Raw genomic sequence first — 16,281 nt, 5'->3', positions numbered from 1 at the left:
GCAAAAATTGTGACTTCTAGAGTGTTTACAAGGTTTCTCTATAGCCAAATAAGGAAAACTGCCCCGCCCACTGGCGGCCATGTTTTTCAACGGACCAGAACAACTTTTGAACTCAACCAACATATCATTCAGACAAACATTTTGACAAAAGTTACATACGATTGGGCATGAAATGTGACTTCTACAGTGTTTACAAAGCTTTTCTTTTTTTAACCTATTGACCAAGTTTTTGACCCAGCATGACCCAGTTTCCAACTCCATCGAGATATCATTGGGACAAATCTTCTGACCAAGTTTCATGAAGATCGGACAAAAAATGTGGCCTCTAGAGTGTTTACAAGGTATCTCTAAAGCCAAATTAGGAAAACTGCCTGCCCACTGGCGGCCATGTTTTTTCAACAGACCAGAACCACTTTTGATCTCAACCAACATAACATTAAGACAAACATTTTGACAAAGTTTCATGAAGATTGGGCATGAAATGTGACTTCTAAAGTGTTTACAAGGTTTTTTCTTTTTTTTTGACCAAGTGACCTAGTTTTTGACCCGGCATGACCCAGTTTCGAACTGGACCAAGCTTGGGACAAAGCTTCTGACCAAGATTCATGTAGATCTGACAATAAATGTAGCTTCTAGAGTGTTTACAAACAAATGTGGACGGACAGACGACGGACAAAGGCTGGTCACAAAAACTCACCTGAGCAATCAGGTGAGCTAAAAAGAATGTTAAAAGTAGAACAGTGTACAATTCGGAGTTGAACTTAAGCTACTAAATATAACAGCTAGACTTATGAAAATATTGAGAAGTTACAAATAGAACCATGTACAAATCGGAGTTCAACTGGATCTAATATATAACGGAAAGGCTTATGAAAATATTGAGAAAGAAAGTTACAAGTAGAACCATGTACAAACCACTTGATGAATCTCGCCCATCCCGGGCCCCATGTACCGGCAGGTGGGTGGGGTAGGAGTTCATGCCTAACTGGGTGTAAGTGTTGTGGGACAGGTTACCCGCGGCAACACCGTGAAAGTTATTCATTGCAAAATGGTTATAGTTTGGTGCATTGTTAGTACTAGAGTTCTTGGTAGCACCGTGGGGCTGTTGTTGTTGTTGTTTAAGGTGCTGTTGCTGTTTTTCTTGGTATTCCTGCTTATCCTTGTTCTCCCACAGCCGACTTAATTTGTTAACGGTGCTTACAATACATGCACAGTCATTTTTAGGGGTAACTGAAATCAAGGAGAAACCAAAACGTGTACATCAAAACAAGAACTAAAACTGAAACAACTGAACAACATAACATGCAATTTAACCCTTTACCACTTAGATACGTATTTTGACACATTTGTGATCCCTTAGAAAATTAAATTAAATTAAAGACCTTTCTAAGTAGATTCAAGTTATTAAGGCTTCATTTCCAACCCTAAAATACTGATGAGCAGCAAACAGCATAAAACCTGAACAGACTGCAAGTTACTCGCAGGCTGTTCTGGTTTTATGCTGCTTGCACATAGCTATTGTCACTTTGATTCTGAGTGGGAAAGGGTTTAACCCTTTACCTCTTAAGATACGCAATTTGGCCAATTTGTATACCCATGGAAAATCAAATTTAATTAAAAACTTCTTAATAGATTCAAATTTAAAATACATTTATTTCACATACTGATGAGCAGCAAACACAGAAAAACCTGAACAGCCTGCAAGAAACTTGCAAGCTTTCCTGGTTTTATGCTGCTTGCTTATAGCCAATATCATATTGCTTCTAACAGGGAAAGGCTTACAAAAAACTAACACGAACACCAGGTTCTTAAATAGGAAAACACAGGATTGTCAATTTGGATTAATTAATGCTTGGGTAAGCAGGAGGATTTTACCTTACACAACTAAGGAATAACAAATGGTTTGGATGTACTTTTAATATAATAACAAGATTTGTTTAGCCTGCAAGATTCATTTGATTGCAGTGTGTGTGAAAATATTTTATTTGGGCGATACTTTGTGAAAAGAGGGGTAAAATGCATTTAGGTAAAGTGGTGACCCAGATTACCTACATGCAGTTAAAACCTTTTCTCATTTTTTAAAAATCCAATTAGAGAAAGTGTTGGGTTATGGTTCGCATTCAGGGCGCTTTTGATATCTATACACTAATGAACTTTCATGTTGGTATCTTTGATAGTTTCTAAGATATCGCCCTAAAACATTTGTGTGACAGATGGACGTACAACGCCAAAAATCATCGAGTACTAATTGAACCCAGGAATTGGGGTCTGGAGTGTTGCATGTAACCTTAGGCTTAGGATTATTATGAGTTTAATCAGACAGAGTTAAAATTGATAAGTTTATCCTAAAGAAAGCAACAAAATAGGAACATTTAAATAAAGAATAATTATTATATCAAAACAAGATATATGTTTGTCGGAAACACTATGTCCCCTTCTGCAACGCTTTTAAGCTATATATTTGACCTTTGACCTTGAAGGATGACCTTGACCTTTCACCATTCAAAATGTGCAGCTCCATGAGATACACATGCATGCCAAATATCAAGTTGTTATCTTCAATATTGCAAAAGTTATGGCAAATGTTAAAGTTTGACGCAAACAAACACACCAACAAACCAACGGACAGGGCAAAAACAGTATGTCCCCCACTATAGTGGTGGGGGTAATAAAAACAAGCAACAAAATAGGAACATAACATAAACTATATCAACAAACAGAACAGTAACACAAACAACAACTAATCACCCTCAACTCTTAGACTCACCCCCCGAGCCGCTGTGCCCACTATGTACAGAGCTGGCGCTGTTGTTCCCACCCTGGCCCGCAGGACCGACGAATCCACTCAAGCCGCTCACACGGCTGTCCCCACCGTCTACAAAACTGCCAACAAAGCTCTGAGAATCTGTGCTGGTGTAACTGTAGGGCGGGCAGTAGCTGATGTTCTGCGGCATGAACCCTGAGCCCGAGTAGGTGTAGGAGGTATTCCACTGGGGCGGGGGAAGGGGGGCCAGAGTGTCACGGTCTGCTTCGGATACCGAGTCCACGTCTTCCAGGCTCAATGTGGAAAAATCTGGAATGGCGTTAAATAAATGGATGCACCTATAAAAATATTTGATGCAGAATTCTCAAATTTTAGGTTGATCAAACTAGACTGTGTAAAATAAATGGATGCTGCAATATCAATGAGCCACGATTTGGGAAACCGGGCTTCAGGCATGTGTGACAAGTATTGTCCCAGATTAGTCTGTGTACAGTCTGCACAGGCTAATCAGGGAGGTCACTTTCTTCATGCACAGGATTTTTGTTTAGAAGAAAAATTCCATGAAAGCAGAAAGTGTTGTTTTGATAAGCCTGTGGGCATTGCACAGGCTAATCTGGGACAACACTCTAGGCACATTCATTAAACTCTGTTTTCCCAGGCAAGACAATATCACTATTTTATGCCAAATTCTCAGATTTTGACTTAGATGAAATACTTGAATTTTCTTTTTCTTGAGCAAAATCCATGCCTTTTGAAGAAGACATTCCTTATTTGCATGTACAGGAAAATCAAGGTTTGAAGACATGAGACTATATGGGGTGTTTAGTAGGAAGTCTTGTACATGTACATGTATGTGACACTGACCTGATACAACAATATCGGGCTATAGTCCTACATTTTGACCTATGAAATGTTCTGTTTATAGATGGACATAAGGGGTCATTGCTTCTGCAGCCTTGAGGTCATTACACCTGGTTCTTCAACCTGACATTCCTGATGTTTACACCAATCAAACATGTGGCATTTCATGGTTGTGATTTCATGAACAAGTGGATTTTATTTATTAGAAAGTATTTCTGAGCCCTTGCCCACTTAGATAACTTTTGACACATTTAGAAAGTTACATTTAATTAAATACCTTTCTTACTAAATTCAAGTTATAAAGGCTTCACTTTCAACCATAAGTAACTGATGAGCAGCAAACAGCAAAAAACCTGAACAGACTGCGAGTTACTCGCAGGCTGTTCTGGTTTTATGCTGATTGAAAAAGCCATTTTCACTTTGCTTCTTATGGGGGAAAGGACTCTCTGGCAAACCAACAAAGAAATCCCCAACACAAAATTATCTCAAAAATAATTGTAAATCTAATGACTTTCTAAAATCAAACATTGACTTATAAGACTCGTCATGTTAACAAGCGTTTGGGAATTCTGTGTTATGGCACATATTTATCAGATGCTGACTTACAAATATGCTTTTGTCAACTGATTGTAGGCTTGTATTATTTCAGACATATAAAAAAAAGCCCAGCATGAGGCTGTCGTGTTTAGAGACCAAACATATTTATATTTCAGATGTAAAAGTAACAATATATGTCTAAGTTTAGTACCAATATATTTGCTAACTTACAAAAACATAAATATTTTTGTTAGTAACCAAGAAACATACAGAAACAAATCAACAACAACTACATAACAATCCTCTACATGAAACCCCAATAAAAAGCGTCTTTACTTCACGTCCCAACCGCAACGGAATATTAATTTCCCAACAAAATCCCCTTGACAGACTAATTTCTCTTGTCACTGTCCTCATAAAACTGTTACCATACTGTCACGAAGTACTTACACAATAGGTGAAATATCGCCCATTCAAGAGTAGGAGAACAGAACAGGGGCTACACCTGTCAAGACATAGCCCCAGCAGATGGAATGACGCAGTGCAGTAAATCTCTTGTTAATTGTTATTTTCATAAATATTATATCCTACATGCAATATGGTGTAATCAAATATACATATGGTCTTTATTCTGTATGTTGAATTATGTATAGTTTTTCGCATTAAGACAGTTTCACCACAATGACATCTTTTCCACCATCTTTTTGAAGGGTACCTACTTAATATTTTTTAAGCAACCTATCAAATCCAGGACATGTCAATGTCAAAACAAAAAGGTTGCTCTTAAGCAAACGCAAGTCTTATTTGAGCCTGACGTGATCTATAATTAGGACACCACAGTCACTCACAACAATAATTTGCTAAAGATGGATATTGTTACAGAACCATTATACTAACAATAAATGTTTTTATTAATGTCATGGAGTACGACTTCTGATTTATTTGATTTTTTTTGCAATAGTTTGCTTTTAAAAACTGAGCATTTAGCAAAGAACTGGGAAACAGGTGTCCGATCAGTTGCTTATGAAAATAAATAAAATAAAAACATTCACAATTCATTTTCAAAGTTAAAACCTTAAGAAACTGTATTAGTAAATTGCAATGTATGTTATAGAAACAGGCTATGAATAAGACTTGACATTGTGACTTTTACCTTTGACCTAGTGACCTGAAAATCAATAGGGGTCATCTGCCAGTCATGATCAATGTACCTATGAAGTTTCATGATCCTTGATGTAAGCATTCGGCTACGTTCCCAATCCCAACAAGTATACTTTTTCCCCAAAATGTTGCAAAAAAATTCCCAATTTACAAAAATAAAATTAAAAAAAATTATGATTTTTCTTTTTTTTTATAAAGAAGTGTCTAATGTGTATTTTATCTCAATTTTAATTCAATTACCTCAAACAAAGTATTTTAAGATTTTGTTTTTTAATTTGATTGATTATAAAGAGTTATATCAAATTAAGTATTTCCCTTATCTGTGGACTTTTTATGTGGAAAAAAGGCTAATGAATTTATTTTCCAAATTTCATGGATATGCCGATAAAATTCCCAAATCCAAAGCCATGGGCTATCTTCCCAAAAAGTGGTAAAAAAAAACCCGTATGAAGTTTCATCATCCTAGGCGTAAGCATTCTTGAGTAATCAAACCATTTTACTGTTTCGAGTCACTGTGACCTTGACCTTTGACCTAGTGACCTGAAAATCAATAGGGGTCATCTGCCAGTCATGATCAATGTACCTATGAAGTTTCATGATCCTAGGTGCTAAGCATTCTTGAGTTATAATCCGGAAACCATTTTACTATTTCAAGTCACTGTGACCTTGACCTTTGACCTAGTGACCTGAAAATCAATAGGGGTCATCTGCCAGTCATGACCAATGTACCTATGAAGTTTCACGATCCTAGGTGCTAAGCATTCTTGAGTTATAATCCGGAAACCATTTTACTATTTCAAGTCACTGTGACCTTGACCTTTGACCTAGTGACCTGAAAATCAATAGGGGTCATCTGCCAGTCATGATCAATGTACCTATGAAGTTTCAAGATCCTAGTACTAAGCGTTCTTGAGTTATCATCTGGACACCATCTGGTGGATGGACCGACCGACGACGGACCGACAGACATGTGCAAAACAATATACCCACTCTTCTTTGAAGGGGGGAATAATTATACATAACTTTCTAAGGCACTACAAATGCCTGGAAATACGTATCTACGTGGTAAAGTGTTATACTAACCATAAGAAATTTAGTTCATATGTTAGAAATCATATGAAAGGATACTGATATAATCTTCATCTCAGCAGAAAGGAGCAGAACAAAAACTTGCTCATAACTGGCATGATTTTTTTTTCGGCGAAGCTGTATAAGCCAGCTTTTCGCCTTAGCCTGACCTTTGTAAACGACCAATCAATTTTAATATACAATTTTACGCCAGTAGGCCTGAAACTTTTCGCAGTAGAAAACGTTCAATCTACAAACAGATTTCACATTAACATTAATATGTTATTCCATCGACTTTCCACTTTTGGAGAGTGTAGGGTAAGGGATACTACAGTTCGTTTAGCAACGTTGTTATTGCGTATTCAGCATAAAACAATTGTAGCTCTATCTATAATAATAAAGTTTCAGAGATAGAGCAGTTTTACACTCAGTCCTCGATATCAATACAAAGTTTGTGCCCCTTTATATTTAGAAGAATATCAGCACCACAGCTTAAAGGCTGTGTTCTCATATTTGGTCATTACTATGATATTGCATTCTGTGCACTCAAAATTTTTTGATTATATAAGAATTGTTGTTCAGTAACCTGATATACGCTTTGAAGAAAATATAAAAAATTGTTTTCGAATTTGACTGTTTCACATGTAAATGTTAAAAGCTTTAAACAAGCCGTCGTGTCAGCAGCGGAATTGTTACCTCACTTTAATGCATTGCATTCCAATCCGCAAGGTATCAAGGTCAGTTGGCGGTCAGTTACAGAATTCTTTATATAAACGCCATCGTGTAAACTATGTGCACTTGAAGTTTATTTTCATCAGAAAGATACTAAAAAAAAGATATTCGGCGACATTATTATGGTGTGTCAATCATAGATTTTTAATGTTTTTTTCAACAATTGCATGATAAGGATCAATTTTTATTAAATAAATTAGAAATATTTATAAATTAAGATAAATTTATTAAGCATGAGTACAATAATTCACAATACTATTAATAATAGAGTCAAATAAGATTCGAGTGTTGCCGGCTGACCTATATGCACTCATTAATTTTCATGGTTCTTGTGTTTTTCTATTCTGTAGATATAGATATCTGAGTAATAATATCTAATAAAGCAAAATAAGTAACAAAATCTGGCGCAACACCCCGTAATTGATTTGCTTGTGATGAAGCTAAGGACTGCGCAGAAAAAAGGCATTCGCTATTTTTGATCTCATAGATATAACTTTTTATCTTTCTTAAACATCAACCACAATCAACGCCTTATATCTTTTTGAAAGATATTTCCTGTTCAATATTAACAGGGGTGGGATTTGGAAACACTTCAGGTAAGATAAATTCCAATCTCACTAAGATTTTTGGATCGAAAATCGATAAACACATTGATCAACATCTGAAAGAGTTTCTGTGCTTTTATTAGAGATAAAGAAAAACATAATTATTTGTATAGGGTCCCTTTACATAGCATTACACGGCTTAATTTGCAAGTGATAAACATGGCCCACCTCCTATAGTGTTTACGCTACTAGCATGTTGTGAACACATAAACAGCAAGGGCTGTTTGTAAAACATGCATGCCCCCCATATGGGCTCTCAGTTGTAGTGACAGCCATTGTGTGAATATGTTTTTTGTCACTGTGACCTTGACCTTTGACCTTGTGACCTGAAAATCAATAGGGGTCATCTGCGAGTCATGATCTATCCACCTATCAAGTTTCATGATCCTAGGCATAAGCGTTCTTCAGTTATCATCCGGAAACCATGTTACTATTTCGGGTCACCGTGACCTTGACCTTTGACCTAGTGACCTGAAAATCAATAGGGGTCATCTGCCAGTCATCATCAATGTACCTATGAAGTTTCATGATCCTAGGCATAAGCGTTCTTAAGTTATCATCTGGAAATCATGTTACTATTTCGGGTCACCATGACCTTGACCTTTGACCTATTGACCTGAAAATCAATAGGGGTCAACTGCGAGTCATGATCAATCTACCTATCAAGTTTCATGATCCTAGGCATAAGCGTTCTTAAGTTATCATCTGGAAATCATGTTACTATTTCGGGTCACCATGACCTTGACCTTTGACCTGAAAATCAATAGGGGTCAACTGCGAGTCATGATCAATCTACCTATCAAGTTTCATGATCCTAGGCATAAGCATTCTTGAGTTATCATCTGGAAACCATTTTACTATTTAGGGTCACTGTGACCTTGACCTTTGACCTAGTGACCTGAAAATCAATAGGTGTCATCTGCCAGTCATTATCAATCTACCTGTCAAGTTTCATGATTCTAGGCATAAGCGTTCTTGAGTTATCATCCGGAAACCATTTTACTATTACCGGTCACAGTGACCTTGACCTATGACCTAGTGACCTGAAAATCAATAGGGGTCATCTGCAAGTCCTGATCAATCTACCAATCAAGTTTCATGATATTAGGCATAAGCGTTCTTGAGTTATTATCCGGAAACCATTTTACTATTTCGGGTCACCATGACCTTGACCTTTGACCTAGTGACCTCAAAATCAATAGGGGTCATCTGCGAGACCATTTTACTATTTCAGGTCACCCTGACCTTGACCTTTGACCTAGTGACCTCAAAATCAATAGGGGTCATCTGCGAGTCATGATCAATGTTCCTATGTAGTTTCATGATCCCAGGCCTAAGCGTTCTTGAGTTATCATCCCGAAACCACCTGGTGGACGGACCAACCGACAGACCGACATGTGCAAAGCAATATACCCCCTCTTCTTCGAAGGGGGGCATAATTAAAAGTTGCAGATGCAAATCCCTATTTCTTTTTTTTTTAAATCAGAAATACAAGATTTACACTAGGTGACTATCATTCTCAAAATAAAATGGGCCTTGCTCTGTGGTAAAGGGGTTTATAGATCTGTGTAAAGTCTTGTCCCAGATAATATATGAGCACAGGCTAATCAGGGACAACACTTTCCGATGGCATGATTTTTTTCCTTTTCAAGAAATTATCATCTTAGCAAAAATCATGTTTAGGCGGAAAGTGTCATCCCTGATTAGCCTGTGCAGACTGCATAGGCTAATCTTGGACAACACTTTAAACACATGCAGAAAACCCCATTTTATCAATTAAAAAATCCATGTTGTGAAAAACCGCGAAATGTGATGCCTACAAATATACATATATCATTTTGCAGTATCCTATTGTTGTTGCAATAAATGTTCCTGTTAATGTCCGCTACACTACGCATCAGTGCTCATGTTCCTAAAACTATTGTGAATGTTGTAAACATGAAACCATTATGGTGCTAGGCTCATTTTAATATATATTTTAACTGTAGATATGTTGCACTAAAACAATAATGAACTTCCATGCATTGAATATAAAACAGGAACTTTTCTACTAATCTTCCAGAAGTAACTAAAATGACACTAAATGGCTTTTATTTTCTATAAAATATGAATTTCATGTATAAATATGAAATTTGAATGAGTTTTCTTAATAAGCAAGACAATTATTTGATCAACCCAAAATCTTATTCATGAAACTTACAAATTGTTTAGTCCTGAAAATGTATAAATTTGACAGTTATGTCATATTTTGTTTCTATGTGAATTTTATAATGGCCAACCCATTTTAGAAGTTGGCCCTGAAAAAATCCTCACAATAGCCCATGTAATATTAATTAAGCTAAATCCAGCATTTATGAATTTGATTTTGGCTGGTTAAAACATATAATCAGAAGCAGAATCTGAAAAGTTTAAGTTATTTTCTTTTGATGATTGTGAATTACAATATTCAAATCTTGATTTTTCATAAAAAATCTCCAACAGCGAATTTGCTATGAAAGCTCAATTAAGGTTACAACTTTTAATAATTCATATAGAAACTCCATGAAGTTTACAAAAGCCCAAAAGCGCATGATATGAGTCATGTTCTGAGAAAACTGGGCATAATGCATGTGCGTAAAGTGTCGTGCCAGATAAGCCTGTGCAGTCCGCCACTTTCCGACTAAATTGGATTTTTGCTTAGAAGAGACTTCATTCAAACGAAAAATGTCATAAAAGCGGAAAGTGTCATCCCTGATTAACCTGTGCGGACTGCACAGGCTAATCTGGGACAACACTTTAAAGCACAAGCATTATGCCCAGTTTTCTCATAACGTGAAAAATATGTGAAAACTATCTAGGATGGTGTACAAGATAGCAGGCTAGGATGAGAACGATGGTACTATGATGCAGTCACTCACCTGGGTAGATCATTCCTCCTGAAACATGGAAATGATACACACATGAGTTACCATGGCAATGACACAAACACACAAGTTACCATGGCTATGATTCCTAAATGAAAATTATCATGGAAATAACAACACAAGTGTAAGTGATAATGAAAATCCAAACAAGTTAGCTTATAAATGCCACATAAACATGAGTTAACATTAAAATGCCACAAACAATATTTACATGCACCATGGAAATGCCACACACATGAATTTGCATGGAAATTTTGCATAAATGTTGAGATACCATGGTAATAACATCAAAAGGGTAGGTCACCATGGAAATAAATACAAGTTAAATAATCACGAAATGACACATGAACATTTAGTTACCATGGAAATGACACAACCATTATTGATTAACACTTGAACTGAAACAAACACAAGTTAACCTTGACATGATGCAAACATTAAGTGTGACCATTGAAATAACATAAATAATGTGGAGTTATCATTGAAATGACTCACAAACATTAAATGACCATGGACATGATGCATACATGTGGAGTTATCATTGAAATGACTCACACTGATGAGTAACCATGGAAATGATGCATAAATGTGGAGTTATCATTGAAATGACTCACAAACATGAGTAACAATATAAATGATGCATACATGTTGAGTTATCACAAAAATAACTCACACACATGATAAACCATGGAAATGATGAACACACATGAGTAACCATGGAAATGATGCATACATGTGGAGTTATCACTAAAATGACTCACACACATGATAAACCATGGAAATGATGCACACACATGAGTAACCATGGAAATGATGCACACACATGAGTAACCATGGAAATGATGCACATACATGAGCAATGATGGTAATTCTTAATAAATTGGAGTTATCCAAAATGACACACATGATTTAACCTGGGAATCAGGGCTCGCTCTGTCGTTCGCCACTTGAGCCATTTGCGAAAATATTGAGAATTTGGCTCAAGAAAAATCTGATTTGCGAAAATGCTAAAACCTCGTAAAATTTCATTGAAAACAGCCGCCATTTTAACCCGAAACTGGTTTTCTATATTTTTCTCTTTGTTTCAATGAAAGTATTCGCAATTTGAACAGTGAACGAAAACCGGTCTGCACCTGTATAGAGACATCGCAATCCCAGAAATCGATACCTTCCCGGATTACCCGCCCCTAAATACTCTCGCGCGCCTCCAAAACGGTACTGAAGAAGTAAACATGGACCTATATATGTGTGTATAGGTCCCTGCGCAAAACAAGGAAGCAAAACGGGTTTATCAAATATATTTGAGGATTTAAAGAGTTTCTGTTATCGATCTGACAACCACATAATAGTTCGTGTTTTTTTTATTAATATAAATTACGTTATTAGTAGTAATAAGGTTCGTCTGTTTAAGAGTAATAACACACAGCATGGACATGGACCTATTTGTGTAGGTCCCTTGCATGAATAAGGTCTTGATTGTCATTTAACATGTTATTTAAAGGTGACGCGTGATATCTTATCTTAATTTCGGTATCAACACATGTGCAAACCCATAAACGCTTTCAATCCACACTTGGAACATCGCCTTCCATTGAGCGAATTCGTTCGCACCTTTATCGCTGATGTTTTTTTTCAAGAGATGTATGTTGCTGTCATTTATAATCCGTAATTAAAGAAAAATAAATCACTTATTTTGTGCGTGTTTTTATTTTTTAAGCATAAATTTAGACCGTTTTACGAACACTTAATGAAGACATACGTTTAGGAAATATAGAGAACACAATTGGAAATATTTAAGTTATTTAAGGCTCATTATTTTTCATGTTGAACATTTCAATCGTGAATTAAGATGTTATTAAGAAAATTTAATAATATTTCAGGCAACATGTAAAACGTTATTTAAATAATAATATAAAAAAGTTTAGACAAAAGCTGATATGTCCTTTTCAATAAAAAAGTATGACATAGCCCAACATCTTCCACAGTTTGCAAGCGAATAACTCCGATACTTGTTCATTTAAATCACAAAATTCATTTCCGGCTAGTTATTTTTGTATTAGCTTGAGAGCGATTTTTAAATAAAAGATTGCTAAAAACACCTTTAGTTTTAGACTAAACTAGATACATAATTTTAATTAAAAAGAATCTCTACCTGAAAATCTTACAGAGTTTCGATAACAAAGATTTACGAAACAATTTTAGAATCACAAACTTCATTTCGGCTATAGAGTTGTATATTACCTTTTAAATGACACTTACAAGGGAAATATTAATAGCGAAAAGGTAACTGTTTAGACAAACAAAGAGATGTATTATTCAATTAAAGAAGTCGTCCTAAGTCTTTTATCTTACAAAGTTTCTTAATGAATATCTTTGGAAAGTATAGAAAGTACAACCTTTAATAAGAAATAATATAGGCTTAAACAAAGGCAGACATCAATTTAATTGTCTACATCGATCTTAAATCTATCTAATTAATATCAAAGATCTATCCCAAAAATATGGTCTGAATGGATGTTTCCAATCTTTATATATTGATAGATCTTTGTTAATATCTCCGGCACTATTTACGCTAAAATCCCAACGTTTACTTCACGCTTTAGATATTTCCATACCTTTATAATTATGCTTGAATAATTTTATTCCATAAAGAAATAATTAAATTTTATACAAAGGCATTATGCTGAAAGGTATGCTTAAAAATGCCAAATCGGCCTTATACATTACGTGTTGTCACTGAATATTGTTGCATAGACACATATTTTATGCATATATCGTGTATATTTTTAATTTAAATTATATTGATTTACGATGTGATACATGTCGACACTTGGTTTCATGTTTCACTTGTTTTCAATCCTAATGTGCGAAGTCATAAAGTACTGTTTATTGGAATAAAGCGGGTGTGCACTATGATAACGTTGTAATCTGTCAAATTCTTCAGTACCGTTTTCAATCGCGGGTTACGTAATAGCCAATATGGCGGCGCCCATATTATCGATTCTGGGATTGTCTATTGTTATTGAAGTGCACATGGTAGCTGGCCAATCAAAACTGAGCTCGCTTACACATGAAATGACGTTGTTGAATGAAAGGTAAAAATGGGTGGAGCTTAGAATACACAGTTAATATTGTCGTCTGCAAACAAAATAGCGGCCGGTCGCAAATGTCTTATTATAAGATTAAAAATGAAAATAAGCGTGACTATAAATTAATTATTTCCAAGCTGACTATCGATCTAAATTAAAGAGTGATAATTAAATAATAAGTTCTATGTCGTTGATGTTACAACTTTCTGCCGATTTTCGATTGAAATGAAAACGTGATAATTAATTTATTTCATCGTTTTACTCACACACTATGCTAACTAACAGCGGCGTATTTTAATCAAAGGAAAACGTGAAAATCACGCGCGGTTTAATTGCAATTAAAGTTTAATTAAAGTTACGAATTTGTAACACATAGGAAGAGTAATTCATATCGTCTACAATATAAATGGAAGTAACCACTTTGTCCGTACAGTCGCTAACATGGCTTCTTTAACCTTTAAGCGTCCTTTGGACGAAAATGAGTCTGAACAAACAAACAAAAAAATTAAAACACAAAAAACTAGAGCATTCCAAGAGTCATGGAAAGTTGATAATTATTGGCTTCGCTTTGAGAATGAATCAAAATCAACGTACTGTGACCTATGCATTAAGGTGCAGAATTCCGACACGTTCACTGTAGGTTGCAATATCCTGATAAAGGACTCTGTGACAAAACATGCCAAGTCTAAAGGTAAGATTTTGAAGATGAGAGGAATTTTAATTTGAAATTACTTTGAAATGCTATAGTCTAACTACATGTATATATGCAGATTGACTAGGTTTTTATTTTTTTATATTTTCAGATCACACTCATGCCGTCGATGTCAGCAAGCAGTCGGTGTTTTTGAAGTCTGCTTGTGACGTGTTGTTAAAAATGTGCTGTATGAAAATATCTCTATAACTATGAAAATTTTGATGTGATGGGGGGGGGGGGGGGGGGATGCTCCTGGACCCGGGTGGCTCAAAGATATTTTGGTCCAGCGCTAGCCCTGGGGAATGATGCATACATGTTGAATTACTATTGAAATGACACACGAGTTAATCTGGGAATGACCAGGGATCAACATTAGTACTTGGAAATCTACTTGCCCTAAATGTAAAGCCACTTGCCCATACATGAACTATCAATTTAACTGTTAACCTCATATTTTTTAATAAAGATCAAAATGATGCACCAACAAAACTTTTTTATTTTTGCACATTAAACAAAATGATTACAGCAATTAAAGTCTAAACAAGGGACAAAATTGTCACAAAACCAGGTTTTCATTGTGAAAAAAAAATCTGATAAAGGGAGAAAACTCAAACTGAACTTTTGAAATGACCAAAAAAAATTAACCCCCTTTGTAAGTTTTTTTTTTTTTTTAAATCTATTTTTAGTCGTGGCGACCTTGACATTGGAGATATTGACGTGATTCTTTCGTGGGACACACCGTCCCATGATGGTGAACAAATGTGCCAAATGATTTTAAAATCTCACAATGAATGACATAGTTATGGCCAGGACAAGCTCATTTATGGCCATTTTTGACCTTTGAACTCAAAGTGTGACCTTGACCTTGGAGATATCGACGTAATTATTTCGCGCGACACACCGTCCAATGATGGTGAACAAATGTGCCAAATGATTTTAAAATCTGACGATGAACGACATAGTTATGGCTCGGACAAGCTCATTTATGGCCATTTTTGACCTTTGAACTCAAAGTGTGACCTTGACCTTGGAGATATCGACGTAATTATTTCGCGCGACACACCGTCCAATGATGGTGAACAAATGTGCCAAATGATTTTAAAATCTGACGATGAACGACATAGTTATGGCTCGGACAAGCTCATTTATGGCCATTTTTGACCTTTGAACTCAAAGTGTGACCTTGACCTTGGAGATATCGACGTAATTATTTCGCGCGACACACCGTCCAATGATGGTGAAAAAATGTGCCAAATGATTTTAAAATCTGACAATGAACGACATAGTTATGGCCCGGACAAGCTTATTCCGCCAGCCCGCCAGCCAGCCAGCCAGCCCGCCAGCCAACCAGCCCGCCCGCATTCGCCAATCTAATAACCAGTTTTTTCCTTCGGAAAACCTGGTTAAAAAACCTGGTTAATTAAATGCTCTTTCTTCTTTTTTGCACTTGCCCGGGTGGAACCCTAGATTATACAAGAGGGCCTGAAAGGCCCAAAGTCGCTCACCTGAGATTACTAGATATTATTGGGACAAATCTTCTAACCAAGTTTCACGAAGATCGGAACAGAAATGTGGCCTCTAGAGTGTTAACAAGGTTTTACTATAGCCATATAAGGAAAAATGACCATCCCCTGGCAGCCATGTTTTTCAACCAACCGCATCATTTTTGAACTTGTCCAAGATATTATCGGGATGAATCTTCTGACCAAGTTTCATGAAATCGGACAGTAAATGTGGCCTCTAGAGTGTTAACAAATGTAACTATAGCCATATAAGGAAAATTGCCCTGCCCCCGTGGTGGCCATGTTTTTCAACCAACCATCATCATTTTTGAATTCCTCCAAGATATGATTGGGATAAATCTTCT

General features: G+C 36.0%; 1 protein-coding gene across 8 annotated transcripts in view; it reads right to left on the bottom strand.

The window, feature by feature from the left end:
* The window catches only part of LOC127832462 (segment polarity protein dishevelled homolog DVL-3-like), a 106,076-nt gene that overhangs the window by 21,663 nt on the left and 68,132 nt on the right, over positions 1–16,281 (bottom strand). For 6 of the 8 annotated variants that reach the window (XM_052357937.1, XM_052357940.1, XM_052357941.1 and 3 more), the window contains 3 exons: positions 10,626–10,643; positions 2,768–3,073; positions 916–1,230 (listed from right to left, as the gene is read on the bottom strand). In XM_052357937.1, coding sequence (XP_052213897.1) covers positions 916–1,230; positions 2,768–3,073; positions 10,626–10,643 — 639 coding nt within the window. The remainder of the gene's footprint in view (positions 1–915; positions 1,231–2,767; positions 3,074–10,625; positions 10,644–16,281) is intronic. The other 2 variants (XM_052357944.1, XM_052357942.1) reach the window with 2 other exon arrangements.

This window comes from Dreissena polymorpha, chromosome 5, assembly GCF_020536995.1.
Source record: "Dreissena polymorpha isolate Duluth1 chromosome 5, UMN_Dpol_1.0, whole genome shotgun sequence".
In the NCBI taxonomy this organism is placed as follows: domain Eukaryota; kingdom Metazoa; phylum Mollusca; class Bivalvia; order Myida; family Dreissenidae; genus Dreissena; species Dreissena polymorpha.
Note: the sequence above shows the minus strand (reverse complement) of the source record. Positions and strands in the feature narration are given on the sequence as shown.